Below are 18,224 nucleotides of genomic sequence, written 5' to 3'. Positions count from 1 at the left end.
CTCAATAAACGCCTCACCTTCTGTTACTGTTGCATCTTCTACTTCCGCAACCATTGCAACCATTGCCACGATTACTTCCTCAATTGCTTTTGAAACCACGGCTTCTATATCTTCTTCCCTTCCGGCCGTTGTTGTTACTATAGCAGTCTCTGCACCTCGTGCGGTGACTATTGCTCAACAGCTTCCTCAACAATGCGAGGAAGACGATGATGTTCAAATTATTCCTCCTCCCTCTTTGATAGCTGACATGGCACAATTTTATAACGACAATGGAAGCTTGAAAGCCCCCAATTCAAATGTTGAAACCATAGATCTTTGGAGGAGCCAAGTATTCATTCATTTCAAGGTTACTAGCCTCTTGTACTCAAGAACAAATTGAACCCATTTCTTCTTTCTTTCCAACTCCACCTGAGCATCTTCCTTTAATTTTCTATAAAAACATTTAGTCTTCTTATTTTTCTAGTCGAGTTTTCTGAATTGCCCCTCCTAAGGAGTCTAGTTCCTTTCTTTCGACTTGATGTCGAGATTATCTCCTTCCTATAAGTCTATTTGGAAGTCGATAGGGATTACTTTGCTACTTATGATTTGTCATATACTACACTCCTTCTAGGAGCTAGTTTGTACTTTTGGTGTCCTGCCACCAACAACTTCATTTTTCATATGGGATGATGGGTTTCACTCTAATGAAAGTGTCTGCCTTGATTGACATTCCTCTTGATGGGAATGTGTATCATGGTCTACTAAATACCCTGATGATGTTTGAAAATGACCCTATCATCGACAGCGAGGATTTTTTACTTCTATGGCTCAATGCTTTTGTTTTTTGTTCGAAATCTATTCAGATTCAGAAGAACAACTACCTATCTTTGGCTATCATGCTTCACCATAAGAAATATATTGACTTTCCTTCCTTAATCTTAGGTCAACTGTATGAAATTTTGTCTTTAGTAGTCAGTGAGATTCGTCGAGGTGAAGCTTAGATTAACCCATTTGGTCCACTTTGGGTTGTAAATTTATGGTTAAAGGCTATACTTGAACCTCGATTCACAGCTTCCTCTTTTGATATTTCAAAAACTCCATTTGATGCTATTTGACTCTCTCTTTTGTCTTGGTCAAAATAAAAAATATGTTTGTCATTGATGCCTTTTGTCATTTTATTGCCCTACTTCTCGATATCAAGGTTGATGATAACACTTCTTACTATCCCAATCCTTTCACCTATCGCTGTAGTTCGGTCAAGTATCTTCATTCTTTTACCAAATCCAAACCAGAAAACCAATTTATTGTTGATGATTTGTGGTCTCGAACATTAACTCCTCAAATCCTCCTAGTAGGACTTCCACATGAATCGACAATGGCCTTGAAAAAGAAATTAGTTACTTACTCTTCTCAATATGTGTCACGCTAATTTGGACTGGCACAAGAACCACCTTTTCAACTATACCTTGACCCCGAAGCACAAATGATTCATTATGAAGTGTCGAGATTAAAGGAATTCAACCAAATTCTTGACATGAACCATCGAAGAATGAGTGGACAATATCAACGGCTTGACCTTACTCGCTGCTTTCTATCAACGTCTTCTTTCCATAAGTGGTGGTTGGCTTCTTATGCATCTCATTGCACTTCGACTGACCAAGCTCTTTCTAACTTACTCCTTCCTGCTGCGCAGACTACTACAGCATCAAAGAAGACTAAAGGTGAGCATGTCGAAAAAATTATTAAATTCGAGAAGTATTACAAGGTTAAATGGCATTTTAGGAAGGTAAGGTATGTTTTCAACGAGGCCTTAGAGGTATCGGAAAAGAATAAGGAAACACACTTATATAAATATCTCGAGCGTTATTTACAAGCTTTTACTCGAGATCCTTTAGCACAAAAGAAATCTTTTACACGTCATTTCAAGTTTCTTTCTTTTCCTAATGCCTTTTTTGGCTTCGCAGATCGATTGCCTGACCCTTCTAAAGGAGCCTTAGGAGTGAATTACTGGCTTTAAAAAAATGACCCGAGAACACAGGGGTAAATACGACTAGTGCATTCATTATCGAGGAACCAGTGATAAAATTCATTGTCGAACAAGGATTGCTGGATATCCTTTAGGTATCTTATGTTTTCTTAGGTCTTAACAATTTTTCTCTTTTACTTATCTTATATTCCCTGTGCGTTTTTCAGCCGCTCGACTGACCCAAATTACCGAGGTTGAATATGACCCCCAACCAGTCGAAGTGAACTAGGATTTAGATGAGGAGGCTTCTCTCAAAAAAGCAAAGTCGAAGCGTGGTGGTGGTCGAGGATGGGGAAAATCAAGTGATGCTACCCTTTCTTCTATAAAGCGCGGTCCGTTCGACATTCTCATGGGCTCTTCTCCCAAAAAAGTCCAAAAGACGAAACCTGTTGGTTCTTCTAAGGTATACATTTACACAATCTAATTTATTACCACTCAATCTTTTTATGTATGCTCATTAGTTTTCTATTATTTATCTTTAGTCCAAACAATCCAAGAGAGGACCGAAAGTTAGAGTCGAAGTAGATAGTGAGTCTGACCGAGAAGTCAACCAACCAATCAATGTCGAAGGTCGAAGTCACTCAACCTGTACCTGCTGCCACTTCTCATATGGTTATTCCACCTATCCCTATTCTGACTCCTATTCAGAATGAACCTTCGACCGTTGTCTCTCAAGCTACAACTAACTCCCCAATGGTAAAACATTTACAACCTTTGTCATTTCTTGTTGTAATACTACATACATATTTTAAAACTTACCACTTTTCTCTTGTAGGTAAGTTACATGCCTCTTCCCAGTGGTGTTGAGACACATCAAGAGTTAGGCCTTACCTTGACAACTGTTGCAGCTGTTTTGACTGTTATGCCTGAAATAGATTATGCTGCTACAGAACAAGAAATTAGGCCTCCTTTTGATGTTCCTGCTCCTGAGGCTGGGGATTTGGACTTTGAAGACCTTGACTTCGATCTTGATAATATTTTGTTTGAGGCCCAATAGGTGTATTCTTCATAAGGGACTTGGGTTTTATCCTCTTTAAATCTAGAACTAAATATTGTACCCCCAATTATCACAGAGATATCAGTAGTAGATGCTTCGACCAGGGAAAAAGTTACTTCTCCTCAAATACCACCACGTCCGGGCCCCTTAGTTATTGAAAGGATTAACACAATTCTTGACTGCCTGAATCAACCTTTAGAGGAAACAATAATAATGCTGACCTGAAGACTTGACTCATTGATGCCCATACTTTCTTGAATAAAAAAAATCCAAATAAAGTCCATGAAGCTCTTAGTACTTTTATTGAAGACACATACAATTATATCTCTATGTCCCAAGTTGCTGATGAAGACTTGAACAAATCAATAGAGGCTTTGGCTAATCATGATGTTTAGCTAAAGAACTGTAAAAAAGAAAAAATATGGCCAAGAAAAAGTTGCAACAGCTAACGCTCATGCTTCGACACCAAAAGGTTAACAAGGCGTATACTTCTAGGACATCAAGCCACCCTACTCTCGTCGAAGTAGTCACTCATGCTAATGCTATCAAGGATGAGATGTCTCAAATTTCCTGTGCCCTGGGTCGACAACAAGAAGATTTAAAACTCACATTTAGGACCCTGTTTTATATGATGTTTTGTTATGTACTTTTTGCTTGAACTTTTAAATCCCTTTGTTTTTTAATGACAATGATAAAACTTAAGATATTTTCCATTGATGCACCCTATTTGTTGATTATTTTTTATATCTTTTAACTCATAGTCATTGTCGTCAAATATCTTTTAGACCCTGAAAGGACCTTCACATATAGGAGACCATTTTCCTTTGACTTGTTCAATGGGAAGGATTGATTTTATAACTAAGTTTCCAACTGCAAACTTTTTATTCTTTAGTTTCTTGTTGTACGACTTAGATATGGATTCTTTCTATCGAATTATTTTATCTAATGCCATCAGTTGAGCTTGATCTAACTCATTTAACTCATCTATCATAATCGACTAGTATTTTTTGACAGGTAAATCATTTTGCTTAGCCACTTTTATAGTTTGCTAATTTATCTCAAATGGCAGGATAGCCTTACAGCCATATACAAGTTTATCAAATGTTGATTCCGTAGCCTCTTTAGGTGAACACTTATATGCCCATAACACCTGGCTCAGAGTATTATGCCAATTTCAAGACTATCTCCCTATATGCTTTCTAGTCAAACTTATAAGGATTTTATTAACAGCCTCGACTTGGTCATTAGCTTGTGCATAGTAGGGAGTCAAGTGTATTATTTTAATACCTCATGATTTGACAAACCCCTTTATTTGTCGTCCTGTAAACATAGTCCCTTGATTTGTGGTCAAGGTTTAGGGAATACCAAATCTATGAATGATTGATTCCTCAATAAAGTCAATCATCTTGGCTTGGGTAACTTCTTTCATGGGAATGACTTCCACCTATTTTGTGAAATAGTCTATTGCCACCAAGATAAATTTATGTCCCTTAGTCGACGGAAGATGTATCATTCCTATTAAATCGAGTGTCCATCCTCTAAATGGCCAAGGCTTGATTGTAACTTGCAGGTCAGAAGCAGGAACTCTTCAAATGGGTGTATGCCTTTGGCATTGATTACAGTGTCGAATAAATTCGATGCAATCTTTCATCATTGAAGGCCAATAAAGTTCTTGTCGATATAGAACCCAATGCATTTTTTTACCAGCTTGATGAGCACCATAAATACCTTTATGTACCTCTGCCATAACTAGATAAGCATCTTGTGCATACATTGAAGCAAAGAACCATCGATTTTTTTCTTGAACAAATCCCCACCAATTAATACAAAGCTCAATGCCAAGTATTTAATCTTTCGATCTGTTCTTTGATTGCGATACTTGAGGAAGTCGACAATCTTAAATCTCCAATCATTTGGCTCAAGTGTACTCGCACAAATTCTAAAGGAGTTAAATTAGTTTCGATTTTGCTAAACTCTTTCATCAAATTGGGAGATATATTATAACTGGAGGTCATTTGAGCCAAATTATTGGCTTCTTGATTCGACTCTTTAAAATAACTACTATACTATTTAGTGAAATTTAAAATATTAAATTTTTAAATATATAATAATCAATAATTTGATAAACTCGTTTAATTAAAAAAATTTTACTATAAAAAAATTACAATTTGAAAATGTAAAATTTTAAAATACAAATGACAAAATAACTTTATAATAATTTAATTATTTTTATTATTTTATGTAAAGAGAATTTTGTTTATTAAGGTCTAAAAAATAATATTAAAATTAGTACTATCAAAATATATTTTAAATTTAATATTATGAAAAAAATAAAATAAACTTATATAAGGATTAATTTGATTATTTTAAAAATTTTAAGGATGAAAATTACTTACATCTAAACTTTCAAAGACTATTTTGATTATAAATAATTTTTTACATGTCAAGTGACATATGGCATGCTAGGTGTCGCTGACCTAACAAGTCAACTAATCATCTTGTGACATGTGGCATTAACCTACCATGTCATCATCTGACTAACAAAAGGACCTATTTGACTTACGTTTTATCTTTCAAGTATTAATATGACTAAAAAAATTATTTGAGGACTAATTTGAAGAATGGGTAATCTTTCGGGGACGAATTTGACTATTAACCCCAGTTAATAGAATATCAATTATGCAAACTAAGTAATTATGCAAACCTAAGAAATTTCAAACAAATGCAGTATGATGCATGCTTGTCCTACTGGCCATGAGCTCACTTGTCGATTATAATGTCAAACCCGACACACATCCAGTAGCTAACCCGAATATGGAACACCACAACACGGAGCAAGTGGGACCAAATTACAACCCTTGCATCTTACCCGCGTAACCTGGAGCAAATGAGACGGAGCCATGATCCTTGCATCTTACCTAGGAAAGTGTTTAAAATCTTAATCCAGAACAAGTAAGACTAAGCCACAACCCTTGCATCATACAAAGGTGTCTCAAATCTTAACCCAGAGCAAGTGAGGCTAAACTACAACCCTTGCATCTTACTGATGCGAAATTTCTGTACTTACTACCGACAAGTGCACTGAACCGTATCAAGTAATACCATGGGAGTGGGTTATCATTTCCACGAGGATTAATAGATTAAGTAAACAATAGTCAATCAATTATTCTAGTCAGACAATCAAAATTAAGAATTTCATTAGCAATTAACATGAAAACAAAGAATTAAACAAGAGTAAACTAAAATTGGTTGAGAGAGTAATATGATTAAGAGAGTAAAAGTTTCAGAGATGTTGAAATGATTCCGGAAAAATGCTTTTCACTATCCACCTTGATCATGCAAAGATATGTCTATGGCAAATCATTAGTAATTAAATCCCAATCCTTTGGTAATTGAATTTCTCTTTAACCTAATTAATCGCTAATCCCTTAGTCAATTATTTAAGAAAAGAGGTGAAACAATTTTACTGATTTAAGAAGAACACAATTCACAAGAATTATTCCTAGTTGATTCAATGTCACTTATCAAGTCTATTTTTCAAACTTAAGAATTATGAGAAGAAGTTTTCAAGCTTAATTCAATTAATCAACTTTTCCAAGTTATTAAAAGAATTCAAGTAAGAGAAGAACTGTTTCCCAATACATTCAAATCCTTTGGATGAAGAACGAAAACTTTTCTTAAGAAAAATTAATGCATTAATCAAGATAGAAAAGCTATAACATTAGTCCATAGGAATCAACAGAGCTCCTAACCTTAACCAAGGATATTAGTTGCTCATGGTTCAAGAAAAAACCTAACATTTTGAAGTGTAAAAACTACCGAAGAAGAGGAGCACGTCTATGACTTTTCCCCTTTTATACTCACCCTAAAACAAACTTAAAACAGAATCCACTTAAAACAAAATCAAATATAACTAATTAATATTTTCCCTCCTCTTGTCAAGCTTGAGATTTTTATCCTCATGATCCTCAATCAATGCTAGAATATTCATGTGCCCATGTTGAATCTTGAGTTAATCACTTAAATGTTGAAGAATTGGAGGACTTAGTGGATAAATTTAAGCCCCTAGGAGGTGATCTGTAACGCCCTAATATTCAAATCCTTATGCTCGAGTCATAAGTCAATGACAATAAGGTGATACAACTTTGAAGGTAGATTTATAATATTACAGAATAAAGACATGATATATATGTGTGTGTGTGTGTGTGTGTGTGTGTGTGTGTAAGCATAAGTAAATAGCCACTAGTTGCGACCTGCAAAGTTTAGGCCGGTTAGGGTGACAGTAATAAAATCAGTTTGACAGCAGTGTTTTTCTATCTCTCCTAAAATATACATCAAGGCCTCTATAGGCAAGTTCCCAAAATAAATTAATACATACATATAAGTTTTTCAAAATAAGTACGGAGAGAATCTAAACAAAATATAAATAGAAGTCCCATGATCTTTGCCATCTCTCAGATGAACAACAACTTACATCTAAGTACTAGGACCTGCATCTGAAAAATAAGATATATATATACGGAATGAGAACCCCAAACCTATGATTTTCAGTACGGTAAATGTACCAAATAGATACTATATAAGGCAACACGAACTCACTAAGCAATCTTAAACTCCATACCTCATTATATCCATCTTAAGTCCTCTCTAATCCATAACTTGGCAACTATCATAAAGGATTTCTAAATTTAATTCCATATCTCCATCTTTTCACAACTCTCCAATCAAAACAGAACTAGTCCTCAGCGTCATCCGATACCAGCATGAGGGGCCTCTTAGGTAAGCAAACACAATTAATGTAAATAAGTAATACACAAGTAGATTCAAGTAAGGCAAGTAGTATTTAATCATGTAAGATATACAATTAAGCAAACCAAATACAGTTAAGCAAACCCAAATAAATTAAACATGTAAATGATGTATGCCTGCCCTATGGCCGATGAGTCTCATCTGTCGATTATCAAGCCAACCCGACATGTCTAGTAGCGAACCCTAGACAGTCCGTAAGCGCACATCCCCAAGAGTCTATGCATATATATAATCATTCATCAATCAAATCTCATCTCATTGGAGAAATCGGGAGAGTCACTACAAGAATTTAGCCGATTAGCTAGTACAAAAAGAGTCGTAAAATCATCGCTAATCTGACGCAAAATATAATTTGTGGCGGATTAGCTACCGACTAGCAACTAATGGTTTCCTCGCTAATTACAAGTCGCAGATTAGTGATGCAAACACAACAATCGCTAATTCATCGGAAAGTTTTTTAGCTACCGAATAAATAGTCGCAAATCAATTACTAAAGTAAAAGCTGATTCCATAGAAGAAATTGACTAAACGGTAGTCGCTAATTAGCGATAAACTCTACTGCAGCAGATTCATCGCTAAATGCAAGCTAACTGCGTAGACAAAATGGGATGGTTGGTTGACGCTAATTAGTGAGGAAATTTTTTCGAACCTAACTCGTCGCAAGTTGTCCGCTAATATGGTCGCAAATCTGTCACATTGTGTAGCAAATCTATAGCTAATCTTTGAAAATCCTTAATCAAATTTGTAGAAATTTTGTCGCTAAACCAAAACTATTCGAAATTATAAAGTAGAGTTATGAAATAGTCGTTAATTTGCTAAGAAATAATATGTAGTCAATTAGTTGCAATATTATCGCAAAATGTCATCGCAAATTTCTTTTAAAATAGTAACAAATCGATAGGTATCTCACAATTGTTTCAGTTGCAATAGAGTCTTTAATTTGTCACCATCATCAACAGCGAGTATGTCGCTAATTTTACTAGAATATCAGTTAGAATTCCAATTTTTTCGTTATACTAAAACAAACATCATATTATTTTTTATTTTATTGATTGAAATGAAAGATTATAATGCATAAAAATAAAATTAGTTCATAAAAATTATACATGTTTAAAAAAAAATCAAACCCAACATATTTATTAAAATAAAAGTCTAATGCAACATCTCCAACATAGATACTTCACAAATAAAATACCAAAACAAGTTAAATCTAATAGTAACTATAAAAATCAATCCAAATAATTATTTATCAACTAAGTAAACTACCAATAAAAGTAAGCCAACTTCTATAAAAACTGAAAATGAAACAAATTGCCTAATCAATTGTCTATCAAATAAATAAACTACGATAATAAACTAAGCCTAACAAAATGCATTAACATAAGCCACCTAATCAAATATTATTCCTAGCAAAATCACTCTACTGATTCTTCTCTTGGGGGAATCCTGGAATCTTAGAAAGGAGAGACAGTAAATTACTCTGTATAGCTTCATTTACAACACTAGGCAAGATTGCATTTATAGCACTAGGCAATGCTTCTTTAATAGCCTCAGTGATGTCTATTTGTGAAATTGACTTGACTGTAGAAACACCTATATCTTCAGATAATGGCACATCTCTATGATCATGAATACCAATATCCAGACTGCGGCCTAACCCATGAACTCGTCCTTTCTTGTTGGTTCCTGCAACTTCTGTCCACACGTCAGGATCAACTTCAGGTTGATCTATTAAATCTTCTCCATATTTTTGTGATATTGCCTCTCCATATGAGTCCTACAGCAGAAAAATAAGGACATGTTATTAAGAAAACTAAAACTAAATTATACTACAAAATTAAAGACACTTACAATAATTTCCTTGGATACTTCAGAAACATATTCTCCACTTTTTTTTCTTATGAACAATACTTCAAGGAAAGATACACAATGCTTCAACTTAGCTTCTTATAACAACATTTATTAGAATATAGTATAATAAATCATTTAAGATAGGCAATATTTTTCTTTATACCTTTCTTCTCTTGTGTTCGCCAAAACTGATAGACCCTACAGTGTGTAGTTTATGAGCAGGCATAGCAGTCCTATTTTTTTGACCGGCCACAGACTTATTTTGCCACTTTGAATCTAACCAATGATCAACTAAGCCATTCCAAACATCAACTTTCATTGCTTTAGGTCCATGACCCTTAATATCAGCAATACTAGTAGAGTTTGCCTCCTTAAAAGCTCTATCCCTTGCTCTTTTCAAAATATTAGGATAGCGGTCATGCATTGTCTTATTCCAAACAGTTCTTGCCATAGCCTTATCATAATTTGATGCAAATTCATGTTTTTCCTAAATTTAAAGAGTGAAAGAATTAACAAATACTCAATCCAATTATTTGTAAAAAATTGCAGTGAAACAACATTATAATTACTAACCAGAAAACCTTTAAACAATTCGTCCTTCATGTTTGGACAATAATCCTGCCATCTTGGCGCTGGAGAAGGCATCCTACTTAATAAATCTTTCGTGATGTCACGAGTTACCGTATGATCTGTAAATCTCTTCCAACATTAAAAAATACACAATTATCAAAAATAGTTTAACACACAATAACATAGATCATCAAAGCAACAACAAATTCTAGACTTAGCTATACTACTCATAACTTTAAAATAATTCATGAAAATAAAATAGATCAAAAGAATATAAAGCTCCCAAGAGTGCAAGACTAAAGCAGCAACCATTGTTATCTTTATGCAAGCAATCCCAACAAATAGTTTTTCAAAAAAAAATTAAGTTTATCAAATGCACTATAAAATCATGCATTGATTAAATGAAATTCAGGTAATAATAATGTTGTACTCTTATATTTTCTAAAATATAATGGTAAACTGTAAACACTCTTAATGCACCATTTAAAGAGAGATGAATGTCACTTGGACAAATAGAGAGGAGTTATCACAAATTCATCAAACCTCGGGAGGTTAGTGTCTTTTGCACTAAAGACAGATATATTTTATCTCAAATTGTAAAACCCACAAGAAATGAAGAGAGAAAAAGAAGTTATCTCATTTCATCCCAAACATGTCTTAAAAAGTAACGATAATAAAGGAGTAATAAGCAAAAGTAACAACTTCAGCATCACTATAATTTAATTTGTGATTGCACGGAAAAAACAAGTAGGAGTATATTGAATCAGTTTTAATAATTTTAACATTTAGATAAGCTGGATGTTCAAGGCTTGGCATCAAGACTTGTGTGATCATATCTATCTATCTATCTATCTGTCTATTAATAGAATAATACAATTAATAGAAAAGTTGAGTAATCTCAATGGAGAAGCCAGCCAAGTGTCACAAATATAATTAATAGAATAATACACTATTATATTTTAATTTTTATATGTTATTATACTTCTTTTAAAAAATACAGCACATGCATTTCTAACAAAATTAATGAATGAACAGTAAAATCAAAGCCATGAATTCTACCTTTGTGATAATTTGAACATGATAAAGTGTGAAATAGATATATATACAAGTCACAACATAATCAGGGATAAAATCTACTAATATACTAATAAATTAAAGGTATTGCACTTAATGATATCCATCTTTTTTATTTCAAGTAGAAAGTATGCTATAGGTCAAAATAAGTTTATAACTACTTACGGTTTATCGCCTTTCTCTACAGCTATTACCAGCTTCTTGTTACTCCTAGTTTCAGTATGCACATTTGATTGTCCAACACTAGGTAGCTCATTATCTTCTGCGTCTAAAGCAGATGCGTCAGACGAATTCGCACCTACAATGAATAAGAGACAATTTTCAATTAGTTGTGTTGTTATTTGTGAATACGTAAACAGTTAGCCGCTGAAGTAAATCATACCATCTAATTATGGTGACGGTTGTGATAAAATTTGTGGGGATGGTTGTGATGCGGATCCCACATTCAATTGTGTAAGATGAGGTTCATCATGAGTATTACTCTATTGACCTAAACAAAAGAAAAAGACAAGAAAAATATAGATGCGATAAAATCATTTCCTAGCCTAGGATTAAATAAATCACAATGAAGACATATAACTCAAATATATAGTATAGCTATGTACCTAACACGTGTACCGATGGTTGAGAAGAATCAATATCAACATTTTGCTCACCTAAACTCAATAAAATAGGCACACATCATATTTCCTAAACAAAGAATTGTTAATGGTAAAATAAATTAAATGGCAAATGTATACCTGACATACGCGAGGAAAGCCGAGATTGATCAATACGAGTGTTTCGTACTATTCGTCCACCTCAACCTTTCGGTGCCATGATTATCTGTCAAATAAAGAATAAAAAGAAAAGAAAGTGTTATTAAAAATATTTAAAATACAACTAGTTGAGATATCTAAGAACGATAGTTACCAATAAATAAGAAGAATAAAACATTATTGCACAATTTAGATCACAAAAATTTAAAAAAAAAATAAACAATAAAGAGTTGACAGTCACTAATTAACTAAGGCAACCAAACATGATTCAAAGCATTACTAATCAGCCAAGGCAACCAAACAATGATATGAATCCTTCTTTTGACCACAAAATGCCATATATAGCTACTACCGAGTGTATGGTGAAAATAAGAAAAATCAACTCAAAGTTATAGTCTTCATGAGTTCCTATCCTAATTCCTATGATGACATGTTCAATAAAAATATATTCACTAACCCAACATGTGCTTCTGCCTTTTTCGTTGGTCAACAACTCCATATATCACATATCTCAACAAATTAATTTCACATAATAATAATAATAATATAGTCAAAGAAAGAAATCACAGGGAGGCAAAAGGGTATCTCTTATCTAAGTCTAAGGCTTAAAAAATTGCGGTAGTAAATTGGTGTAAATGCGTGAGTGAATCTAGTAAAAAGGGTGTTATAAAATCTCATCAGAAACAAATAATGATGGCAAAGGCCCAACAATAATAGTTCTCTTCTCCCTTAGTAGTAATAATCCATTCAAACCCTGTCTTAAATAACCCATTTTTTTTACCCCTGTAAAATATTAAAGAGTTGAGAGTCACTAATTAGCTAAAGCACCTAAACATTATTCAAAGCATTACTAATCAGCAAAGGTAAAAAGGTAGTTTTGCATGTGATGTAAATTTAGGCTGTGTTTTGTTAATGAAGGGAAAAAAATAAGACTTAGACACAAATAGACATAGACATAACAATACACAATTTTTTTAGGTTTATTTAGTAAAATAATAAACAACACAATATACAAATCACAATTATATTAAAATGTTATTATTATTCTTCTCTTTCCATCATTAACATCATATAATAGTAACACCACATCCACTGCCCCCACTTCAGTTTGTTACTTTTCTTTTAAGATTGGGGCAGTGTTTGATTGAGCATCAAGAAATTAATAGACACAGGACGTATTGTTCCAAAATCAAGATTAAATTTTGTGCGATTCATAGCTGAAATAAAAGTCCCACAAGTTCTAGGATCACAATTTGGAGAGGTTGAAATCCCATTTGATTGAGTTCATACATAGAAACAAAAGAAGAAGCAAGGAACAAAAGAGGTATTAGAAGAACAGCAAAGAGGAGCTAAATCAGTGTGTAGAAAGAGATTAATTTGAAGGTGAAAACAAAAATGCACATTATGGCACCAAAACAAATAACTAGTTCGAGTTAAAATTTGATGGCAAAGGCCCAACAATAATAGTTCTCTTCTCCCTTAGTAGTAATAATCCATTCAAACCCTGTCTTAAATAACCCATTTTTTTTACCCCTGTAAAATATTAAAGAGTTGAGAGTCACTAATTAGCTAAAGCACCTAAACATTATTCAAAGCATTACTAATCAGCAAAGGTAAAAAGGTAGTTTTGCATGTGATGTAAATTTAGGCTGTGTTTTGTTAATGAAGGGAAAAAAATAAGACTTAGACACAAATAGACATAGACATAACAATACACAATTTTTTTAGGTTTATTTAGTAAAATAATAAACAACACAATATACAAATCACAATTATATTAAAATGTTATTATTATTCTTCTCTTTCCATCATTAACAGCATATAATAGTAACACCACATTCACTACCCCCACTTCAGTTTGTTACTTTTCTTTTAAGATTGGGGCAGTGTTTGATTGAGCATCAAGAAATTAATAGACACAGGACGTATTGTTCCAAAATCAAGATTAAATTTTGTGCGATTCATAGCTGAAATAAAAGTCCCACAAGTTCTAGGATCACAATTTGGAGAATTTGAAATCCCATTTGATTGAGTTCATACATAGAAACAAAAGAAGAAGCAAGGAACAAAAGAGGTATTAGAAGAACAGCAAAGAGGAGCTAAATCAGTGTGTAGAAAGAGATTAATTTGAAGGTGAAAACAAAAATGCACATTATGGCACCAAAACAAATAACTAGTTCGAGTTAAAATTTGGTTAACAAATGACTGGTTCATGTACCATTTTTCTTTAGGAATATGCTTTGCTTACTGTGACAAAAAAGCAGCTAAATCCATACATGTTTTAAATTTCAGGAAATAGGAATCTGTCACCATGTAACAAGAAACGAATAGAATGTATTATCCAGAACAATGCATCATGCCATTTTTTTTTATTTTCTTACTTTTCATATATTTAGAACTATTCATGTCTTCAACATGCCTGCCAGCACAATAATTGACCTTAGTAGTGATCCTGTTCTTATATTTTTTTTGGGCCTTTTTGCTCAATTGCTTGCTTTCTCAGGATTTTTACCTTTCTCTCCGACAAAGTGTCTAGTGATAATAAACTACAACATTTATTGAAGGAAAGAATGTATACTTTTAACTAATAGTAGGTAAGTCAGTTTGGACTAGTCATGCTAATTCCAAAATCAGCCACCAATCAATATAAGGACATTTGATTATGCTGTACTAAAAATATTGAATTATATTATTTGAAACCTTTGATTATTTTACTTATGATTAGTTGCCAATTTTTATATTCATATAGATTTTTTCTTACTGGACTAAACTAATTCCACTATCCCGTTGAACCTTGATCAACCTAAAAGAGTTAAGAAATATATAGCGGGAAAGATTCCAATGCAACTCTCTTATCAACCTAACAAATGAATACCAATATTTTCAACAACTCAAATATAGAGGTAACAAACTCAGATATAGATTATTTTAAAAAAAATAAAAAATGAACAATAAAATTCACCACAGCAGCAAAATCTAATCCAACAAAGATGGGATAATCCATGAAAATTTTGAATGCAAGTACCATCACAATCATATTAAATTATCCACAAAAACAAGCCTGGGAAGAGATTAACATAACCTGTGATTTGTGAAAAAGAGCGGCGGACCCTTCATTGGTGTCGTTGATCAGACCTCTATTAGCGAACCTCCTTCATCGAACCTACTTCAAACAAACGGCACCAGCAATCCTTATTTTAATTTTTGTTTCTATGGTGAACTAATAACTGAAGGGGAAATAGTGGAGATAGTGGGACTGCAAAAGGCGCTGCGCGCGTTTTATGTTTTTGACTTTTAGCGCTTTTTTAAAATTATATATGGTATAATTTTTTGAAATTTTTGTGTTCTTATTTTTAAATTTAAAATTTATATTTTTTTAAATAAGAATTTAAATTTTAGTAAAATTTAAAACAAAAAATCACAAACAAAAATAAAAGGCAAATTAAAAACCAACGAGTTCAAGAACAAAAAAACCACAAGGGTTGGAACAACAAGAATTGAATCAGCAACTCACTAATTAAAACAAAAACCAAGGAAAATAATAACTGAATAATTAATAAAATAAAGAAGAAGGAAAATAAATCACCTAAGTTTTTTCAGATGTTCTGAAAATCAAAGAGGAGGGCGAGGGAGATGAAGCTTTCATACTCGATGGAAATGGCTGGACGGAGGGATGCACAGCGGCGGATGAGAGGCTGCAACAGCGGGGAAATGGCGGCTGAGTGGAGGCTCGAACAGGCGACAGAACACAGGCGTTTGGATGACGCTGGCGCTGCGCGCACCGCGACAGAGCAGACGCGACGACGGTAGTGGTTGGGCAGGTTGAAGAACGGCGACGAGATGGAGATTGCATGTTCTTCTCTGCTGCGATCGAAGCAAGTCAAGCATCGTTGTGCTCTCGAGTTTTGGGAGTGAGGTGAAATAGCTGAGGGCAAGAGAAGTTAGGGTGTTTTGGTTTTGCTATCTTTCATTCTTCTGATTGCTAACTAAAACGGCACCGTGTACTTGTATGGTTTTTTTTCTTTCTTTTTTCTTTTTTAAGATGTATATATAAATATAATTTAAATTAACTATTTAATCAATCCAAAGCAAATAAACTAATTTGTCTTATTGATTGTATGGTTAACCGTATTTATATATTCGATTAAATTGAAGTCAAAAAATCACAAACAAAAATAAAAGGCAAATTAAAAACCAACGAGTTCAAGAACAAAAAAACCACAAGGGTTGGAACAACAAGAATTGAATCAGCAACTCACTAATTAAAACAAAAACCAAGGAAAATAATAACTGAATAATTAATAAAATAAAGAAGAAGGAAAATAAATCACCTAAGTTTTTTCAGATGTTCTGAAAATCAAAGAGGAGGGCGAGGGAGATGAAGCTTTCATACTCGATGGAAATGGCTGGACGGAGGGATGCACAGCGGCGGATGAGAGGCTGCAACAGCAGGGAAATGGCGGCTGAGTGGAGGCTCGAACAGGCGACAGAACACAGGCGTTTGGATGACGCTGGCGCTGCGCGCACCGCGACAGAGCAGACGCGACGACGGTAGTGGTTGGGCAGGTTGAAGAACGGCGACGAGATGGAGATTGCATGTTCTTCTCTGCTGCGATCGAAGCAAGTCAAGCATCGTTGTGCTCTCGAGTTTTGGGAGTGAGGTGAAATAGCTGAGGGCAAGAGAAGTTAGGGTGTTTTGGTTTTGCTATCTTTCATTCTTCTGATTGCTAACTAAAACGGCACCGTGTACTTGTATGGTTTTTTTTCTTTCTTTTTTCTTTTTTAAGATGTATATATAAATATAATTTAAATTAACTATTTAATCAATCCAAAGCAAATACACTAATTTGTCTTATTGATTGTATGGTTAACCCTATTTATATATTCGATTAAATTGAAGTTAGAATTACATTAATATTCAACATATTAAATAAAGACAGCAAAATTAAATTAACATTCAACAAAATTTTGAAAAAAAAATTCCGGTCATGACGGTTCATTATTTTTAATACAATATAATGTTAATAATTTATTATAAAATTATAATATAATATTATTATTTTTTTTCAAAGATACAAATAAGAAGAATTACTGATATAATAATGATCTTGTTAAGATTAAATAGAAATAACATTTGAAAGCAAAAAAGAAAACACTAAATATATAGAGCCCTCCGAAATTGAAGAATATTAATTTTGACATGGCAATTTAATTTTGTACCTAGAGAATCACTAACTCTAAAGAAATGATTGAGACCAATTAGTGTAGTAAGTTGGAAAAAAGCTAGGAAGATTTGATTTTATTTTTATTTTTTTTGCTTAAAGATAAGAAATATTATAAATAATATTTAAATACATGAAGAATAATCATTTTACTATTACTCTACTAGAATAGAAATCACACTAAAATTTATAATGATAAAATAAAGACTCAATTATAATTTTATCAAATTTTTAATTAGGTCTTTAAGTTTAAAGTTTAGAATGGAGTCCCTGTATTAGATAAATATTTTAATTAGATCATTTCTAATTATTTTTTGTTAAAAATACAAACTCTTTAAATTTTTGTTTTTATTTGTTATGTAGAATGAAATATAGAATATTCTAAAAATAAATATTCTAAAATTATTATATTTTTTTGAAAAATAATAAATAATAAAAATCTAATTATAAGTCCAGTTTGATACCGGTGAATTGTAGTCAGCAGTGGGTGGGTTGAATGTGCCAATTATTAGGATGCCAGGCGGCGAGACTACCAGTGAAGTACTTAGGTATCGAGCTAGGAGCAAATCCGAGGCTAGTTAGAACATGAAAGACTGTAATAGATAAAATAGAGGAGAAACTTAGTCTGTGGGTATGAAATTTTCAGTGGGTATGGAATTTTCAGTGGAGGAGAAAGCTCCGTCAATGGGAGACTGACAGTTTGAACCAACTCCTTGATATCTTGCAAGCTGTGAGATTGATAGAAGGAGAACAAGATAGAGTTGTGTGAAAATTTGACAAGGAAGGCGTTTATACTACTAACTCATTTGTACAGGTTTTGCAGGTACAAACTGTAACAGTAATTTTAGTGATTTAGGGATTCCTAATTCAACCAACTTATTTTAAAAAACCTATTAGCATGCATCTCAGTGCACAATAATTTTAGTGATATATGGACA

General features: G+C 33.2%; 1 protein-coding gene across 7 annotated transcripts; it reads right to left on the bottom strand.

Annotated features, from left to right (window-relative positions):
• LOC107636636 lies at positions 8,975 to 16,793 on the bottom strand. Of its 7 annotated transcripts, none has more exons than XM_021121270.1 (10): positions 16,396 to 16,793; positions 15,147 to 15,227; positions 12,047 to 12,131; positions 11,912 to 11,962; positions 11,689 to 11,796; positions 11,472 to 11,604; positions 10,236 to 10,361; positions 9,826 to 10,149; positions 9,663 to 9,758; positions 8,975 to 9,588 (listed from the first exon to the last, which is right to left on the bottom strand). In XM_021121270.1, the coding sequence occupies exons 7-10, from the start codon at positions 10,305 to 10,307 to the stop codon at positions 9,232 to 9,234; spliced, it is 849 nt and encodes a 282-aa protein (XP_020976929.1). In that variant the 5' UTR covers positions 10,308 to 10,361; positions 11,472 to 11,604; positions 11,689 to 11,796; positions 11,912 to 11,962; positions 12,047 to 12,131; positions 15,147 to 15,227; positions 16,396 to 16,793; the 3' UTR covers positions 8,975 to 9,231. The 7 variants fall into 7 exon arrangements, with proteins under 7 accessions (XP_020976929.1, XP_020976928.1, XP_016195618.2 ...); XM_021121269.1 differs by lacking the exon at positions 16,396 to 16,793 and adding an exon at positions 15,651 to 16,048 and having other exon boundaries at positions 15,147 to 15,230; XM_016340132.2 differs by lacking the exon at positions 16,396 to 16,793 and adding an exon at positions 15,651 to 16,048 and having other exon boundaries at positions 10,236 to 10,365.

Source organism: Arachis ipaensis, chromosome B04, assembly GCF_000816755.2.
Source record: "Arachis ipaensis cultivar K30076 chromosome B04, Araip1.1, whole genome shotgun sequence".
NCBI classification, from domain to species: Eukaryota; Viridiplantae; Streptophyta; class Magnoliopsida; order Fabales; family Fabaceae; genus Arachis; species Arachis ipaensis.
Note: the sequence above shows the minus strand (reverse complement) of the source record. Positions and strands in the feature narration are given on the sequence as shown.